Source organism: Euleptes europaea, chromosome 2, assembly GCF_029931775.1.
Source record: "Euleptes europaea isolate rEulEur1 chromosome 2, rEulEur1.hap1, whole genome shotgun sequence".
Classification (NCBI taxonomy): Eukaryota; Metazoa; Chordata; class Lepidosauria; order Squamata; family Sphaerodactylidae; genus Euleptes; species Euleptes europaea.
Window position 1 is genome coordinate 4,108,586 of NC_079313.1, and position 18,735 is coordinate 4,127,320.

General features: G+C 49.2%; 1 protein-coding gene and 2 non-coding genes across 3 annotated transcripts in view; 2 read left to right on the forward strand and 1 right to left on the reverse strand.

Annotated features, from left to right (window-relative positions):
- Nucleotides 1–459: 459 nt before the first annotated feature.
- TRNAV-CAC (transfer RNA valine (anticodon CAC)) lies at nucleotides 460–532 on the forward strand. The gene has a single exon. It is a non-coding gene; the product is annotated as a tRNA-Val (tRNA).
- Nucleotides 533–976: 444 nt separating this feature from the next.
- On the reverse strand, nucleotides 977–1,048 carry TRNAG-UCC (transfer RNA glycine (anticodon UCC)). The gene has a single exon. It is a non-coding gene; the product is annotated as a tRNA-Gly (tRNA).
- A 2,782-nt stretch (nucleotides 1,049–3,830) lies between these two features.
- The window catches only part of DPP9 (dipeptidyl peptidase 9), a 33,241-nt gene continuing 18,336 nt past the window's right edge, over nucleotides 3,831–18,735 (forward strand). Inside the window, exons 1-8 of the mRNA XM_056844069.1 lie at nucleotides 3,831–3,922; nucleotides 7,621–7,877; nucleotides 9,082–9,194; nucleotides 12,180–12,353; nucleotides 13,155–13,323; nucleotides 14,068–14,181; nucleotides 16,328–16,456; nucleotides 16,934–16,995. Of these exons, the coding sequence (XP_056700047.1) occupies nucleotides 3,867–3,922; nucleotides 7,621–7,877; nucleotides 9,082–9,194; nucleotides 12,180–12,353; nucleotides 13,155–13,323; nucleotides 14,068–14,181; nucleotides 16,328–16,456; nucleotides 16,934–16,995 (1,074 nt within the window). The 5' untranslated portion in view covers nucleotides 3,831–3,866. The remainder of the gene's footprint in view (nucleotides 3,923–7,620; nucleotides 7,878–9,081; nucleotides 9,195–12,179; nucleotides 12,354–13,154; nucleotides 13,324–14,067; nucleotides 14,182–16,327; nucleotides 16,457–16,933; nucleotides 16,996–18,735) is intronic.

Sequence of the window (18,735 nt, forward strand, 5' to 3'; positions counted from 1 at the left end):
GCTTGAGCCTAATAGCCAATAGTCTGAGCTGGAAATCTCTGGTCCAGGTCTCCTCTCTGCCATAAACTCACCCAGGTGAGTTTAATTTTTATTATTAAATGTTAACTGGGGTTGGGGGTGGGGGAAATGCCAGGATCCTGCCCCTGTCTCCCATTGACCTCTACTGCCAGGTTCGGATGGTGATGGTGTCCTTTGCAACAGTGGGGGGAAAAATACTTTGCTCATGACCAGGGGCACTTTCTCATTTACTAGAGTACTGCATTTTTTTTAATTGTGGTTGAATTGAGCCCAAGGGATTGAAATGAGGATGCAGGGAGATGAAAAACTGCATAGTGACCGGGCGGGGCGGAAAGTGGGCAAGAATGGCCTTCAAAAATTTAAGGAAGAAGGTATAATACTAATAACAAAGTCATGCTCATGGGCAATATGAAACAGCAGGAAAACACCTTTGAGACGTAAGTTTCCGTAGTGTAGCGGTTATCACGTTCGCCTCACACGCGAAAGGTCCCCGGTTCGATCCCGGGCGGAAACAATTCTTTTTTTCGAAAGCAAATATGCTAAAAGTTCCCTAGCCATGTATATGCATCTCTTCATTTAGTAATGAGTTAAAAGAGCGACCTTTTGAAGTTGTTGCAAGTTTGCTTGTTTTTTTGCAAATGAGTTTGTAGCTGAGATAAAGAATACAATGCATTAAATTGAATTCTGCTCTTCCCCCCTCCCGCAACGCACACTTTCTTTTTATGCATTTATATATCTGGAAAACGTATACGCCTCCTCTCCATTTTCGAGGTTTTATTAACATGTTGTTTGCTATGTGTTAAAGAATAATTCCCTTAAATTAGTTCTGGGAGGGGGAAAACCGACTGCGTGAATAAATAAACTCTTTTTGCAAACGGGAGGAAGTGTTTCATTCTTTTTTCAAATTGTACTTGATTATGCAGAGGGCTGTGATTTTAATAGAAGAGTAAAAGTTTTCTGCGTTGGCCGGGAATCGAACCCGGGTCAACTGCTTGGAAGGCAGCTATGCTAACCACTATACCACCAACGCTGCGACAAAACTCGCTGTTCTTCTATCTCCTATAAAAAAAAAGGTATGGCAATTTGGACAATACCATTACACCATCAGAGCAGGGGGGTTATTTGACAACGAAGGGGGTAATTTAGCAATGTTTTTGAAGCCGATAACTTCCTTTCTCCACATGAAGTCGCCTCTGAGATAATCTATGGTCATAAAAGTGGGCGTTCCGTTTCCATCTTTGCCTCTTCTGTCTTTCCTTCAATGTAAGGCAGTTTCCACCCCCCTCTTCCACTCAGTGGCTCCTTCCTCCCCCCCTCAGGTTAACGCTCCCCCTCTTTCAAAGCGTGGTTCCTCCTCAGCGGCCCCTCGATTGTCAAATGGTCCCGCCCGCCCTGTTCCCACGGCAACGCCTTCGCTCCTCCCCCTCCCCTGCGTTCTTCCCCGTCGCTTGGCCAATGGTTTCTTCCGAGTGTTTTCCTTGTATTTTTTTCACACATTTAAAATGCATTATTACATATGTAGTTTTAGATATGGGTACTCATAGAGAGATATTTTTTTATGAAGGCTGGTGTTTATATATTTATACCCATATATTCATAAAATTATCATATTTTATAATTTATATAAATTATATTTTATAATTTTATGAATACGTTTGTATCTTATGTTTGTGCTTTTTAAAATATTTTTTTACATAAGGTTATGCCTTCCCCTCCCCCCTTTCTGTGCCTTCCCCTCCCTTTTTCCTGCAGGCGCTTTTTTAGTCCTCCGACCACCACCCCCGTTCCAATCCAGCGAGTGGTTCCACCCAACCGTCATAGAAACCCCCCCCCCGCGCTCATCAATGGTCGCGCCCTGTTTTCGTGCTCTGGAGCGACAGAGGAGCGCGCGCGCGAACACACCCTGAAACTCGGCCCCGCCTCTCGCGAGAACAGGAACAACGGACCCGCTAGGGGAGAGAGTGAGAGAGCGAGGCCCCGCCCACTTTTCCCTTGCGCGAGGAGAGGAAAAAGTAGCCCGGGCTTCCGGTTCCGGCGCAAAGGTCGCGCTGGGAGGCTCAAGGAGGCCGGCGTTTTCCCTTCCCCCCCTCCCCCGTCGCTGGGAGCTTCTCGGCCTCCCGCAAAAGGAGATGGAGCGGGAGTGAAGGCGGCGCCGCGCGACCCCCGACCCCTTTCCCTCCCCCCTTTCCCCGACGCGGAGGAGCCTCGCCGAGGGCCCGAGCCGCTACCGAGTGAGTCAGTGAAGGATCGGCGGGAGGGCGGGGCTCGGGATTTGGGGCCCCGCCCCTCGGGAGGCGGGGGCCCCGCCCTCTTTCAAAGGGGGAGAGGAGGAGGGCTTCTGGCCACGCCCTGGGGGGGCCTAAGGTGTGTGTGTGGGGGGTCTCTTGGCCACGCCCACAGCTCTGACCGCGGGGCACGCCTCCTCACCGTTGGCCCCGCCCTCAGGCTCTGGAATGGCTTGGCCACGCCCTCCCGGGGAGAATGAATGGGCGCTGTTGCGGCCACGCCCCTTCCGGCATTCAAGCGATGCCTTTGCCCACGTCCCACTTTAGGGCAGGGGAGGTTTTTGGAGGGGACTCGCCTGCCAGCTCCCTTGCAAGTTTTGGGCTGTGAGTGAGCCGCTGTCTTCCTTAGCCGTTCCCCCCCCCCCTTAATGAATTGTTTCCCCCCAAGTGCTGGAGAGTGTGAGAATGGGGTCCCTCCTCCCACCATCCCATAATTCAGGGGTGCCACTTGTTTCTTCTTCCCTTCCTGTCTGGTTGCCTCCTGCCTGATTTGACTTTGCCTTCTGTGAAACTCCACCCACTCCAGCCAGATCCCTCTTTTGGGGTGGAGCATGAGGAGGGCAGGGGTTGGGGAGGGGAGGGACTTCAATGCCATAGAGTACAATTGCCAAAGAGGCCGTTATCTACAGGAGAACCGATCTCTTTGGGCTGGAGATCAGTTGTAACAGCAGGACATCTCCAGCTACTACCTGGAGGTTGGCAACCCTAACCCACTCAAGCGTGTATTGGTTCAGACAGGTGGAACACAAAAGGGTAGGGTTGCCAACCGCCAGGTACTAGCCGGAGATCTCCTGCTATTACAACTGATCTCCAGGCGACAGATCAGTTCCCCTGGAGAAAATGGCTGCTTTGGCCATTGGACTCTATGGCATTGAAGTCCCCTCCCCAAACCCTGTCCTCCTCAGGCTCTGCCCCAAAAACCTCCCGCTGGTGGCAAAGAGGGACCTGGCAACCCTATGTAAGGGTCTTGCTTATGAAGAATCTGGGGGGTCCTCAAACGAAGGCTCAAGGATTTTGGTGCATGCCCTCCAGAGCCAGCTGATTGGTCCCCTGTCAGGCGCCGGGATGAAACTCCGCTCCCTCTTTGCAAACGGAAGTGGGATCCGTTTAAGCTTGGTTCCCAAGACAGGCATGCTCGCATCTTTGAGATGGGGCCATCTTTTGGATCTACCTTGGACCGGTGAAATGCTGCCCTGCCTCCCACTGTTTCCAACCCCCATCTGCTCAGAATTTGTAACGAGGGCCTTGGTTTCTTGCCTAAGGAGCTCCATCCTCTCCTGGGGACGGGCTTTCTTGGCCTCGCTTGCTGTGCACTAGTTTGTGGTAATACCAGAAGGGGGAGACTTCCATGTGGAAGAACAGGGGCTGCCCTGTACCCTTTCCCTCCCTCTGAAAGTGATTCATGCCTGGGCCTTCCATGGGTGATACGGATTCTTAAGCCGTGCTGGCACCTCCCCGCGCATTGGGCTGTCTCAGCTGTCCTGCTCCAAAGAAGTCACCTCCTGTTCTGTTTCTTTTTCCTCCTCTAGTTTCTGATTCTGCCCAAGGTTTGCCAAGCAGTTGATGCAGAAAGTCAAGAGGGCTCGCCTGGAAAACGAAACTTCAGGAAGTTGGAGAAGGTAACTTTTCTGGACCTGAGCAGGGACCGGGGGTGAAGGAGTGGCTTTGGAACTATTGTACGTTTAAAGGGTTAAACAAACGCTCACTTGGAGACCATTGGGACCAAGACGTATCGTAACCCTGAATTTTACACTTTGATTAAGGGCCTTGTTCTCACTGAGGTGGTCTATTTCATCCCAGTTCAAACTGCAGCTAGGGAGTTTGTGTGCTCCTCCGTGCCAAAACAAAGTCCCTTGCTTCTAAACAGGGTTTAGGCTAGCCTCCTCCTTAGCACATTAGCTTTCTATGCGTGGGGATATTTATACAGAGGAGCATTCAGTTATGTGAATCCCACCTGTAGTGTGAAATGGTGCAGTTCAGACACAGGTTGATCACTTTTTCTCAAACCAAATGGGTCTATAGATTTGTGCAGAGACGATATTCTAAATATACTCCATTTGTGTGTTTTGTTGTACATTCCCCCCCCTTGTGATTTATAGGGGGCTTATGCTGTGACTGGCACAGTCAGGGTGGGGGGAGGGACCTCCCAATGTCGTTCTTCTACTGCCTTTTCTTATCTTTGGCATCAAATATTAAGACAACTTGGAAATAAGAATTTAACAGAGTACAGGTTTCGAGGGCCTACCAGAGACATTTTGAGGAAATCTCTTTGCTTCCTATCGGGCCCAGATTAAAGCATTGCACAATCCGTTCAGAAGTCTTCCTGTGGTTCATTGACATGTCCGGAAACTGTACATTTCAGGGAGGCTTGCGCATGAGGGGTTCTTGCTGGATGGTACCCCATGGGCCAGATCTGAAAGTCCTGGATGGTGCTGGGGAATTTGTTGCCTTGGGGTGGCCAACTTGGCTCTCCTCCTGGTGACTGACAGTCTAACATTCAGAGCACGTGTTGTTTGCAGGAAACTTAAGTTGTTGTGTGGTTCTCATGCACGGATGAGCTGCAGTTGCTCTGTTTGCAGTGCGTTGACGCCCTTGTGACAAGCTCTCTGTCGTGGCCTTTGGAAGGAGCCAGTGTGAAGCAGAGAAGGGGGACACCTGCATAAGATTGTAGGGAAATTTGCAGTCTGGTGTTTTCGGATCCTTTGAGGTACAAACTCATCAGATTGTTTGCTTGGTTTTTAAAAATGTGAGGTGATCTGCTGCAGCAACGTTCTCCAGTCTCTCCCCCCATCCCAGACTAAAAATTTCGGGCCCAGCACAGATCGGAAAATGAATTTCTCAGTGCAGCTTTTTCAGTCTTGAGAATAGGATAGGGAGGATAGGGGCTATCCATGGCTACTAGTCAAAATGGATGCTAGTCATGATGCATCCCTGTTCTCTCCAGTATCTGAGGAGCAGGCCTATTGGATGCTGTGGAACACAGGCAGGATGCTACTGCAGTTGTCTTCTTTGTGGGCTTCCTAGAGGCACCTGGTTGGCCGCTGTGTGGGAACAGACTGCTGGATTTGATGGGCCTTGGTCTGAGCCAGCATGGCTTTTCTCCCTGCTCTAGAGTTTAGAGAAGGCTGCCAACTTGGAAGGCTTTAAGAAGGGAGTGGACATATTTATAGAGGAGAGGTCTATCCATGGCTACTAGTAAAAACTGATACTAGTCATGATGCACACCTATTATCTCCAGGATCAGAGGAGCATGCCTATTATATTAGGTGCTGTGAAAGGCAGACAGGACAATGCTACTGCAGTTGTCTTATTTGTGGGCTTCCTGGAGGCATCCGGTTGGCCGTTGTATGAACAGACTGCTGGACTTGATGAGCCTTGGTCTCATCCAGCATGGCCTTTCTTATGTACTTATAATAACTCTCAGGATTTAAGTGGAAAAGCCTGTGTAGTTTGTATATGACTCCGGTTTAATGCGTGTGGGGACGCACTCTGCTAACATCACTGCAAGTGGAGCTGTCCCAAGAGGATGCTGCTCCCTCCCACAGGTGTCTTTTGGGAGCTCCAAAAGGTGAACAAGATTTTCAGGATATCCACTTTTGAGAGTCCAAGCTCCCTTCGACAGATCTGAAAGCTCATACCTGGAAAATGTTGTTGGTCTCTAAGGTGCTGCTGGATTAGCTCTTTCACTGCAGAGCATCACAGCTACCCTTTAAAGCTAGGGGCTGTGGCTCAGTGGTAGAGCGTCTGCTTGGCATGCAGAAAGTCCCAGGTTCAATCCCCAGCATCTCCAGGTAAAAGGACCAGGCAAGTAGGTGATGTGAAAGACCTCTGCCTGAGACCCTGGAGAGCTTCTACCGGTCTGAGTGGACAATACTGACCTTGATAGACCAAGGGTCTGATTCAGTTGAAGGCAGCTTAATGAAGCTATGCCCAAAAGACAAGAGAATGAAACAGTTTGACTAGAGGATTCTTGAGTCTGATATAAATTTCTATTCTGAGGGGGGGTCATTCCTCATGACTTGATTCGAGTCAGTGCAATTCTTGTTGTTTTTTAATGAACAAATAGTTTATTTTTATTTTCAGTTCCATTTAATACAAACAAAAACGAACAACACAGGTCCATGCCGGCTCTCTGGTAGACACAAGCGGGCGCCGTCTTGGGGCTGCTTCTTCCCGGCTTTCCCCATGGAAAGGGGTCGTTACCTGCCGATCTCCCTGGGAGAGCAGCTCGTACGTCCGGCACAGTTTGTCGGATCGAGTAGACATCTTCTTCAGGCACACACGAATAAAAAGATGGATTCTAGCCTACTGTCAGGCCTCAGCAACACATTGCGTTTCTTGCAAAAGAACTTCACTCCAGACGTTGCAGCGAGTTAAAAGTTTATTTTAGAAAGACAGCGAGTTCAGCAGGTCATAGAGACTTAAGGCTAGAATACAGACATGGGGAAACATCGGTACATATATAGGGTAAATACAATGGAGTTGATTAGGTTTTAGAAACAAAGAAACAATACAGAAGTTAACTACCGGTAAAGACTTAAGACAACGCATTCAGGAAATAAATGCATGCGTTAACTGGCTGATCTTCCCAGGCTCCCGGCACTGTCTTGCGGGACCCGGTATCAGATCAGCGATTACTCGGGCGGGTCTTCATTGAGGTGCAGATCTTGAGCAGGAGACCGGGTGCAAATGGGGAGGAATGCACAAAAACTCCATTTTGTCCGTGGGGGGAACCATCTTGTTTCTTATCCGGGGCTGGCAGAGAGCCTATCTGACAGAAGGTCATTGAAAGCCGATGTCCCAAAAACCTTGTTGGTCTCTAAGGTGCTAGTGGTCTAGAAACTAGCTACTCTGGCTGTTTAATGCAGCCTGAAATGCTCAAGCCAAGGCGCAATATTAACATTTGCTGGTGTGCAACGTGAGGCCATGGCTCAGTGGTAGAGCATCTGCTTGGCATGCAGAAGGTCCCAGGTTCAATCCCCGGCACCTCCAGTTAAAGGGACCAGGTAGGTAGCTGATGTGAAAGACCCCCTGCCTGAGACCCTGGAGAGCCGCTGCCGCTCTGAGTAGACAATACTGACTTTGATGGACCTGAGGAACTGATTCAGTACAAGGCAGCTTCACGTGTTCATGTGTTGATCAATCCTGAGGTTAGAATCCTGGATGCGGGGCAGTGTCGGTTGTGGGGAGGAGAAGGGAAGGTGATCATAAGCCGCTTTGAGACTCCTTAAAGGTTGAGAGAAGCGGGGTATAAAGACCAGCTCTTCTTCGTGTTCCTTTTGGCCCTTCCAAACATCGTTCTCTTCCTTTCGCCTAGTTCCTTGACCAGCTCAAGAGGAAGGCCGAGGATGACGGCGGTGGACGCGTTGTTAGAGAGCGCCGAGGTCGTGGAGATGGAGGAAGTGGCCTCGTCACAATTCCACGTGGAGAAGCACTCTTGGGAGGGGCTGCGCGACATCATCCATGGCAGCCGCAAGTACACGGGGATGATCGTCAACAAGGCGCCCCACGACTTCCAGTTTGTCCGGAAGACTGAGGAGTCCAGCCCTCACTCTCACCGCTTATATTATCTCGGTAAGGCTGGTGTTGGTTGGCTGTTCCTTTGCCTCTTCTACTTTATTTGTCCATTCAGTTACATCTAGGTAGCCTTCTGCTTTCCACTTTCTTGCATACTCCACTGTTGCCGCTGTCACCATATATTTAAATAATTTGTTATGTATTTTTGGCATATTTTCTGGGAAAATATTTAACATCCTTTTTGAATCTAGGGCAGATTTGATTTTCAATATTCTTTTGCATTTACCTCATTCATCCCCCGCCTGTATTCCCAATGGGGATACAAAGCAGTTAGCATCGTGCTGTTAGGGAGGGGTGTGGCTCAGTGGTAGAGCCTCTGCCTGGCATGCAGAAGGTCCCCGGTTCAATCCCTGGCATCTCCAGTTAAAACAACCAGGCAGGTAGGTGATGTGAAAGACCTCTGCCTGAGACCCTGGAGAGCTGCTGCCGGTCTGAGTAGAAAGTACTGACTTTGATGGACCAAGGGTCTGATTCAGTAGAAGGACCGGAGCTCAGTGGTAGAGCATCTGCATGCAGAACGTCCCAGGTTCAATCCACGGCATCTCCAGTTAAAGGAACCAGGCAGGTAGGTGATGTGAAAGACCTCTGCCTGACACCCTGGAGAGCCGCTGCCGGTCTGAATAGATAATCCTGACTTTGATGGACCAAAGATCTGATTCAGTACAAGGCAGCTTCATGTGTTCATGGAGGGACTGTGGCTCAGTGGTAGAGCATCTGCTTAGCATGCAGAAGATCCCAGGTTCAATCCCCGGCATCTCCAGTTAAATGAACCAGGCAAGTAGGTGATGTGAATGACCTCCGCCTGAGACCCGGGAGAGCTGCCGCCGGTCTGAGTAGACAATACTGACTTTGATGGACCAAGGGTCTGATTCAGTATAAGGCAGCTTCATGTGTTCACGTGTTCCTCTCCTCCGTTTTGTCCTCACTACAGCCCTGCGAAGTAGGTTAGACTAAGTGTGTGTGACTGGCCCAAGGTCGTAAGAATATAAGCCCTGCTGGATGAGGCCACTGTTCCATCTCGTCCAGCTTCCTGTATCACGCAGCGGCCAACCAGTTCCTCCAGAGGGCTAACAACGGGGGATCGAGGCCGAGGCCTTCCCCTGATGTTGCTTTCTGGTCCTGGGATTCCCGTTATCGTAAACTCGTTGCGCTCGAACGCAAGGTCACATCTTTTTTTTGTTGTGGTTTGCTTCTTCTACAGGAATGCCATACGGGAGCAGGGAGAACTCCCTCCTCTACTCCGAGATTCCCAAAAAGGTACGGAAGGAAGCCCTGCTCTTGTTGTCATGGAAGCAGATGCTGGATCACTTCCAGGTGAGGCGCGTCGGGTCATGGACTGTCCCCCATGGTCGAGACAGGAATGGTGAGAAAAGAAAAAACATCCTCAGCTCTCTCCATGGAGGTTCATAAGTATGTTCCTGCCTGTTTGTTAAGGTTTTCCACTGAAGCCTTGCTCTGGGTTTCCCCACTTTGTGGTACAGTGGGGGGTAGTTATGCAGGCCTTTAGAATCAGGGCTTTGAAACTCCTTCCCTGGGTAGGTTTGATCTGCCCCATGAGAGTAACTCTGCCAGGTCAGACCCCCAGTTCTAGACCAGCGTCCTTTTTGGCATAACAGCCCACCAAATGCTATCTGAAAACCTACAAGCAAGGCCTTTGAGAGCATAGTACCTCTCTGCTGTTGAACCTAAGCTGCTTGGAGGTACACTGCCTCTGCATGTGGAGGTTTCTTTTGGCTGACCAAATGCTACTGGGCTCGAAGCTAGGGCATGGTTGGCCGCCTTTAAGCTACAACTTAAGCTGCGCTTTAGCACTGAGGGGCTCCTAGCTTCTCTGAAGCATGACGCTTTTAAATACTCATGGCAAAAAATCTTAGATGAGAAATTGTCATTGTTGGGCTTCTCGTAGGATATGTTATTAGATCTTGGGAAAACTGAAGTTTTCACCAAAATTAAAAAGCACATTTAAGAGCTTGATTATAACAGCACTACTTTTCGTGCTTGCCGCATTTGTTCATCCCAGTTCTTTGGATTACCGCAACCACGTGGTTTGCCTGCTTATACTTATTATTTGACAACTCCTCGTCTTTCTAGAACCTTCTGTTTAGCTAGACTGAATGGTAACCCCTCTATGGTTATGCAGGGCAGAATTTTGAATATACCATATCTAGACAGGACCTGTCCTTTCTCTTCTGGCGCTATTGATTCATTAGCTCATGCCCTCTTGGAATGCCACTTTTATGAGGAACTTCGATCACGTTATATCTCTCCCCTTTTAACATAGAAAACTAATGCCTCTGTGTCTGACATAATGCCTTTTTTACTAAGTGACAGGGATCCCAAGGCACATTGGGATCTTGTCAGTGTCAAGATTTGTTTCAGTCCTTATATCCCTCAAACATTAGATATATGCTGCTCAAGATCAATGGATCAAGGAGCTTCTAAGGGATAAAGGAAATGCTACTGGGCGGGCAGGGGCAGGGAGACCATTGCATCTCCCTGCTGTTGAACCTGAGCAGCAGAGGTATACTTCCTCTGCACCTGGAGGTTTCATTTAGCCGTGATGGTAAATAGCCTTTTATGGACCTTTCCTCCCTGCATTTCTTTAATTCTCTTTTCGAGCTCTCTAAGCTGGCAACTGGCCGTACGTTTTAGGGCACGGAATTCAACAAGTGAGTTACGCAGCGTAGAAAGGCATTGGACTAGATCAGTGGTTTCCAGAGTGGGAGTACCACCCCCTGGGGGCGGTGCGGTTACCTAGGGGGGCAGTAAGAGGCAAGGAGGCAGCAGGGGGGCGCTAGAGGTGGTCCCCTTCAACTGTGTTGTTCTCTCATTCACAATAGGTCAAGCTATGGCACCATGCTGGCAAGTTTGGTGGAAACGATCAGAATTTTTTTCCAGACTTTGAAGAGCTGGTACCACTGGGTCAAGTCCATCAGTTCTGTTGGATAAATTTCGACTAAAAAGTTTTAATTCGATTCTGAATAGATGTGCAATTAATTGTTACTGTTTTGAAATTTTATTGTTCTTCTCTAGTGCGTCATGCAAACCCCTATCTTGAATAATGCTTTTTATAGGATAGGGTCGGGAACGCTGGGGTTGAGTTTGTGGAACTGAGGGGGCGGTGGCCCGAAAAGTTTGGGAACCACTGGAATAGATGATCCTTGTGGTCCCAACTCTATGATTCTATGAATCTGTGTGTGTGTGTGTAAAGTGCCGTCAAGTCGCAGCCGACTTATGGCGACCCCTTTTGGGGGTTTTCACGGCAAGAGACTAACAGAGGTGGTTTGCCAGTGCCTTCCTCTGCACAGCAACCCTGGTAGTCCTTGGTGTTCTCCCATCCAAATACTAACCAGGGCTGACCCTGCTTAGCTTCTGAGATCTGACGAGATCAGGCTAGCCTGGGCCATCCAGGTCTACCCAACCATTATGGTCGTCTTCCAAATGCTTGCTTCCATTTCGCCGTCTTCGGAGATTATGTGGATAGTGACCCGGTTCAGGGTCTTCTCAATTGTGGCACAAAAACTCTGGAACTCTTTCCCTGGGGAGACTCATTGGTTCCCTTACGTTGCCATCTTCCTTCAGTGGGTGAAGATTTTTTTTTTAAATTCATCTGACATTCCCTTAGTGATCCCTCTTTCCTACTCTGGTGTTTTAATTTTTGTTTTTACATTTTTGTATGTGTATTTTCCTTTTATCCCTTAGAAGCTCCTTGAGCGATTGACCTTGAGCAGCGTAATTTTAAACCTAATGTTTGAGGGATATGAGGACTGAAATAAATCTTGCCACTGACAATGTAGCCTTGGGATCCCTGACACTTAGTTTTAAAAAGGCATTATATCGGACACAGAGGCATTAGATTTCTATGTTAAAAGGGGAGAGATATAATGTGATCGAAGTTCCTCATAAAAGCGGCATTCCAAGAGGGCATGAGCTAATGAATCAATAGCGCCAGAAGAACAAGGACAGGTCCTGCCTGGGTATGGTATATTCAAAATTCTGCCTTGCGTAACCATAAGGGGAATATGTGTATTTTAGCTTGGTTTTAATTGCTTTCATGGTGTGTGTGTTGTCGGTTTTAGTGGTTTTTAAGATGTGTTTTTTTTAGCATGTATGCTTTTAGCCCATGAGCTGCTGCGGAGGCCCTGACAAGGGCAGAAAGGTGGGGTATAAATTCTGTAAACAAAATAAGTAAATTGATAGCTGAGGCAAGACTCGAACTCGTGTCCTTCCCCCCCCCCCCGCTCCCAGTGCCAAGCCTTCCTTTTGCTGCTCATGCATACCTCTCCTCCTTTCTGCCAGGCTACCCCTCACCACGGGATGTACTCCAGGGAGGAGGAGCTGCTGAGGGAGCGTAAGAGGCTGGGGGTCTTCGGGATCACCTCCTACGACTTCCACAGTGAGAGCGGCCTCTTCCTCTTCCAGGCCAGCAACAGCCTCTTCCACTGCCGGGACGGAGGCAAAAACGGCTTCATGGTGAGTAAAAGTAGGCCGAGGCTGTTTTGGTCCATCCCTTCCACCCCCAGCATGGTGCCTGCCGATATGTTTCCCTGCGCCTGCTTCCTGCTTGAGTCGGCGGGGTAACATCTGAAGGGTCATAAGAACGTAAGAAAGGCCCTACTGGATCAGACCCAGGCCCGTCAATTCCAGCAGTCTGTTCACACAGCGGCCAACCAGGTGCCTCCAGGAAACCCACAAACAAGACGACTGCAGCAGCATTTATCCTGCCTGTGTTCCACAGCACCTCATATAATATGCCTGCTCCTCAGATACTGGAGAGAATAGATGTGCATCTGGAGAACCGGGTTTGATTCCCCACTCCTCCACACGAGCGGCAGAGTCTAATCTGGAGAACCGGGTTCGATTCCCCACTCCTCCACATGATTGGCGGATTCTAATCTGGAGAACAGGGCTTGACTTCCCCTCTCCTCCATTCAGCCTGGTGGGTGACCTTGACTAGTCACAGTTCTCTCTGAACTCTCTCAGCCCCACCTACCTTACAAGGTTGTGGGGAGAGGAAGGGAAGGTAATTGTAAGCCGGTTTGACTCTTCCTTAAGTGGTAGGGAAAGTCGGCATATAAAAACCAACTCTTCTTCCGGGTGACCTTGGGCCAGTCACAGTTCTCTCTGAACTCTCTCAGCCTCACCTATCTCACAAGGTTGTTGAGGGGAGGGGAAGGTGATTGTAAGCTGCTTTGAGACTCCTTAAAGATAGAGAAAATCGGGGTATAAAAACCAGCTGTTCTTTAACGCACTGGCGTTTCTCCCCTTGCCCAGGTCTCACCGATGAAGCCGTTGGAACTCAAGACCCAATGCTCAGGGCCCCGGATGGATCCCAAAATCTGTCCGGCCGATCCCGCTTTCTTCTCGTTCATCAACAACAATGACCTCTGGGTAGCAAACATCGAGACGGGCGAAGAGCGCCGGCTAACATATTGCCAGAAAGGTACCCCGCGGTCATCTTGCGCAGGTGCCAAAACGGGCACAAGCCTGTCTGCAGAAGGGTTGGTGTGGGTGGAGGGCCCGGCCTGGGACGCGAGCGTCTCGCTCCGTATTTGTGGGAAGTGTCGGAATCGTAGGCAGAGGGGACCTGTAAGGCCAGGCTCTCCTTGGGGTTCGTGGGATATTCAGACCGGCATTTCTCAATCGTGGGAATATGGTCTGAAAAGGGCATAAGAACATAAGAAAGGCCCTGCTGGATCAGACCCAGTCCCATCAGGTCCAGTAGTCTGTTCACACAGCATCCAACCAGGTGCCTCCAGGAAGCCCACAAACAAGACGGCTGCAGCAGCATTATCCTGCCTGCATTCCACATCTCCTAATATAACAGGCCTGCTCCTCTGATCCTGGAGAGAATAGGAGTGCATCATGACTAGTATTCATTCTGACTAGTAGCCATAGATAGCCTTCTCCTCCATGAACATGTCCACTCCCCTCTTTAAAGCCATCCAAGTTGGCAGCCGTCACCACATCCTGGGGCAGGGAGTTCCACCATTTAACTATGCGAGAGAGTTTTTATTAGAAACGTTACGTGCTCAGGAGGGGGAACCAGAGGGACTTTTGTGTGACTGGGGGAGAGAAGGCACCACTGGTGAATCTGGTGAGAGGGCCTCAAGCGGTGCTCGGGTCCCGCGTGGTCAGCGTCATGTGTGTCGTCAACAATCCCAGCTCCGTGTCCTTCCTCTGGCAGGTTTATCCAGCGTGTTGGATGACCCCAAATCGGCCGGCGTGGCCACGTTTGTCATTCAGGAGGAGTTTGATCGGTTTACAGGGTACTGGTGGTGTCCCACTTCATGCCAAGAAGGTGAGTTTCGGTTGTTGGGGCCGGGCCTTCTGACGCGCCGTGGTCCCAGTTGAGCGCAGCAGGCAGGCAGATTTGGTTTGGACCACAAACTGAACATGAGTCAACAGTGTGATATGACGGCTAAGCAGGCCAATGCAATTCTGGGCTGCATCAATAGGAGTATTGTGTCTAGATCAAGGGAAGTAATACTACCACTGTATTCTGCATTGGTCAGACCTCACTTGGAATACTGTGACCAGTTTTGGGCTCCACAATTTAAGAAGGATGTTGACAAGTTGGAGCATGTCCAGAGGAGGGTGACCAGAATGATCAGAGGTCTGGAATCCATGCCTTATGAGGAGAGACTTAAGGAGTTGGGTTTGTTTAGTTTGGAGAAGAGAAGGTTGACGGGAGACATGATAGCCATGTTTAAATATTTGAAGGGATGTCAAGCTAGAGGGAACTAGTTTGTTCTCAGTTGCTCCAGAGACTAGGACACGGAGTAATGGATTTAACTAAGAGAAAAGCGATTCCACCTAAACATTAGGAAGAACTTTCTGACAGTGAGGGCTGTTTGATGGTGGAATGCACTGCCTTGGAGGGTGGTGGAGTCCCCCTCTTTGGAGGTCTTTAAGCAGAGGCTAGATGGCCATCTGTCGGGAGTGCTTTGATTGTGGGATCCTGCATGGCGGGGGGGGGAGGGTTGGGGTCACTGGGGATGTGGGGGGAGGTAGTTGTTAGTTTCCTGCATTGTGCAGGGGGTTGGACTAGATGACCCTGGTGGTCCCTTCCAACTCTATGATTCTATGACCTGACCAGGCGAGACCAGGCATATGTACCAACTGATTAGGCCCTTGGCCCCTTCTGCCTCTGAAGAAATTCCTAAGGCCGGAGCACACACAGTTCATGGAAACCAAGCCCAAGGCACCGAGTATCCCTTATAGCAGGGGTGTCAAATATAAGGACTGGATCCGGCCCCTTGAGAGCTCTTATTTGGCCCACGAAGCAGCCACCCCACCCCCCACTCTCGATCTGGGCTGGCGAGGCATGGCCCAGTTCAGCCGAGTGACATTTATGTCATATCCGGCCCTCGTCAAAATTGAGTTCAACGCCCCTGCTTTATAGAATTGGCTCAAGCAACGGAGCTGACCGTCACCACGTTCTGAAGTCTGGCCTGAAGTCACTTCTGGGTGGTTTGGTGTCATAGCTGTCTGCAGGAATACTCTTTAGCAGAGGTTCCCAAACTGTGCTCCGTGGAGCTCTTGGTGCTCCGTGAAACATCTCTTAGTCCTCCATGAAGAGATTGGAAAGAAAAATACTACTGTCATTCAGTTTAGTATATAGGCACTCGGTGAAAATTAGTGTTACATGATGCATTTCTCTCCTGAAAAGTGCTCCATGACTCAAAACGTTTGGGAAACTACAAAAAGAAACTGTCATCTTCTGGGCGGAACGGATGTCCATGGGGGAATTTTAAGCTCTGGGGTCGTCTTCTCATGCGAGGTGTTTCTTCGAGGCTTCAGTCTCTTTCCTTAAATTAAAGGTGTGAGTGGTGGGGAAAGAGGAGAGCATGACTTGCCTGATACATTGTTGGGCTGGAGCAGCAGAGAGTGACGTAAAGGGCAATTGTGTGAAGGAGGCAAGGGAAGCTTTAAAAAAAAGAAAGAGGACTGGTATGACGCATGAAGTGATTAAGAAAAGACTGGACCTGGTGCCAGACAGTATCGGTGATGTTGGAGCATTTGAGAGCCAGTGTGATGATGTGGTTAAGAATAGTGGTCTCCAATCTGGAGAACCGGGTTTGTTTCCCCACTCCTCCACATGAAGCCTGCTGGGTGACCTTGGGCCAGTCACAGCTCTCTTAGAGCTCTCTCAGTCCCACCTACCTCACAGGGTGTCTGTTGTGGGGAGGGGAAGAGAAGGTGATTGTAGGCCAGTTTGATTCTGCCTTAAGTGGTAGAGAAAGTCGGCATATAAAAAAACAACTCTTCTTCTTGACTGAAGCTGCCTAGGAGACCTTGGCTCACTTTCTCTCTCTCAGACTCGCCTACCTCCCAGGGTGGTTGTGAACATAGAAACGAGGAACAAAGAACCACATCTTTTCACCCCCAAGTTCCTTGGAGGAAGGGTGGGATAAATCAGTACCACATTCTCCTGTGTCGTCTAGGCCCTGAGGGATGGACAACGTTACGGATCTTGTACGAGGAGGTGGACGAGTCGGAAGTGGAGATCATTCACGTTCCTTCTCCTGCCCTGGAAGAACGGAAGACGGACTCGTACCGGTATCCCAGAACAGGTTAGTGGCAGGGTGAGGTTGAAAGGCGTGTCACTAGCTTGCGGGGCGGGTGGGTTTGATTCTTCTGGGAACTCGCCTGATTCAGCCCCCAAAGGAGATTTATCCGGTCCCAGCAAATTGTAATTGTTTTCCCCCTCTTAACCTAATAATTACTCCTGGTATTCTGTGCTCCCTCTTTCACGATATGGCTTTATAGGGGTTGGGAGGGACAGCCAGCAATAGTCTGAGAAACTGAGAGCCAGCGTGGTGTAGCGGTTAAGAGCGGTGGGTTCTAATCTGGAGAACTGGGTCTATTTCCCCACAACTACATATGAAGACTGGTGGGTGACCTTGGGCCAGTCCGAACTTTCTCAGCCCCGCCTACCTCACAGGTTGTCTGTGGTGGGGAGAGGAAGGGAAGGCAATAGTAGGCCGTTTTGAGACTCCTTAAAGAAAATTGGGGTAGAAAACCAACTCTTCTTCTATCCTCTTTTTCAGGCAGCAAGAACCCCAAGATCTCGTTGAAGCTGGCAGAATTTCAGATCGACAGCCAAGGGAAGGTAGGTATGGATCTTGGCCTAGTGCAGAAGTCACCTCATTCTGCTTGCCAAGATTAACCCTGTCACTCTGCTTGGTTACGGGCAGTGCCTTATTTTTTATTTTATTAGATTTATACCCCGCTCTCTTTCCCTGCCAAGGCCGGGATCAGAGCAGCTAACGATCATTAAAACACTCCATCATAATTTACATAAAAACCTGTATAACATTACACCTTTAAAAATCAATAAAATGTAACAATAAACTGATAAAAACCACTTAACCCAATTAAACCTTTCTCTGGTTCCCGGAGCCTGCCTTGCCTGTTGCTCTAGAGCAGTGGTTCCCAACCTTTTTTTGACCAGGGACCACTAGGACTTTTTTGTTCGGTGCAGGGACCCCAAGGTTCAAAATAAAAATTCAGAGAATTTGAAAAATAAACTTTAATCATAACTGTTAGTTAAAGATTAAACTTAGAATACTATTTGAATATATTTGTTATAATAGAGAACTTTTAATTGAAAATCAATGTGATTTTTGAGCTTGCATCCTTTTTACAAGCTGGGCAATTCTGGGGCTAATACTGTTGCTCAGAGCTACACGTACAGAGCTACACAGGCTACTTTCATTAATATGGAAATGCATTTCTTCTTTTTAAGCTGCAAGATTTTTTGGACACTTGATGCCTCTCGTTTGTATCCACCGCATACCAGGTTTTTACAACATTAGCACCTTTTACCACACAACTGGAAAAAAGGGTTTCCACAACCTTTTAATGTATTTTTTTGTTTTGTTTTATGAACAGCTGCAACCAACGCCGCCCTTCGATTAAAAAAAATAAAAAGTCTTTTCTTATTGTCTGCCGTAAACATGATTCCCAAGTACAAATCCCAACAAGGGGGTGGGGGAGATATGCATGCCCTACCATGCAACAGTTCGAAACAGAGGAGCAGAGAAAGGCTCCCAGGAAGAGGAGGAGAAGGGAGAGGTGGCGCTCCTGCCCCGGTAGACCGACGCGGACTGGTGCCACGGAAAGTGGTGCCGCACTCACAGTGCCTCCCATCGAAAGGAGCCCGGGAGCTGGGGTAGGACCTGGGGGTGCATTTTTGCTCTGATGGGGCGGCCGCCCTCCCCCTTCGCCCCCTGCCCCGTTCAACAGGTGGCGGGTCGCTCACCAGAGCCCCCGGACTCCCAGAAGCCACTCACCATGCGCGCCCGGGTCGCCGCCGCCACACGCATGCTGCTCGCCGCCGACCGGCCAACCGGGCGTCGGACTCCGCCACTGTCTTTTGGCGCTCGCGCACTGGCAGCGCCCGGATCCCCTCTGCTCCCTTCCTTCCCTCCTTCGCACTCTCACTCCGCGCGCGGGATCATGCAATCTGTCCGCACCCGCGTAAATATTATTTTATTATGGGTTTACTTTATAAATTTGTTTCGTGGACCCCTGGTTTAGTTCTCGCGGACCCCTGGTGGTCCGCGGACCACCGGTTGGGAACCAGTGCTCTAGAGGAAGGCGTGCAGCGGTGTTAGCCCAGTCGAGCAGTCTCACTTTGCATGTTTTTTTTTAAGTAGCCGTAGCATTCAGATACTTCTAAAAATATATATTTTTTTATTTTTTTCATATAAAGGGGAATACAAAGGGGGGAAAGAGATTTCAGCATTACAGATATGAGAAAAAAAGAATAAAAATAGAATCAAAACGTATTACATTGCCATGCTTATTCAACACATACACAAACGAAAAAGCTTTAACATTGCAGATA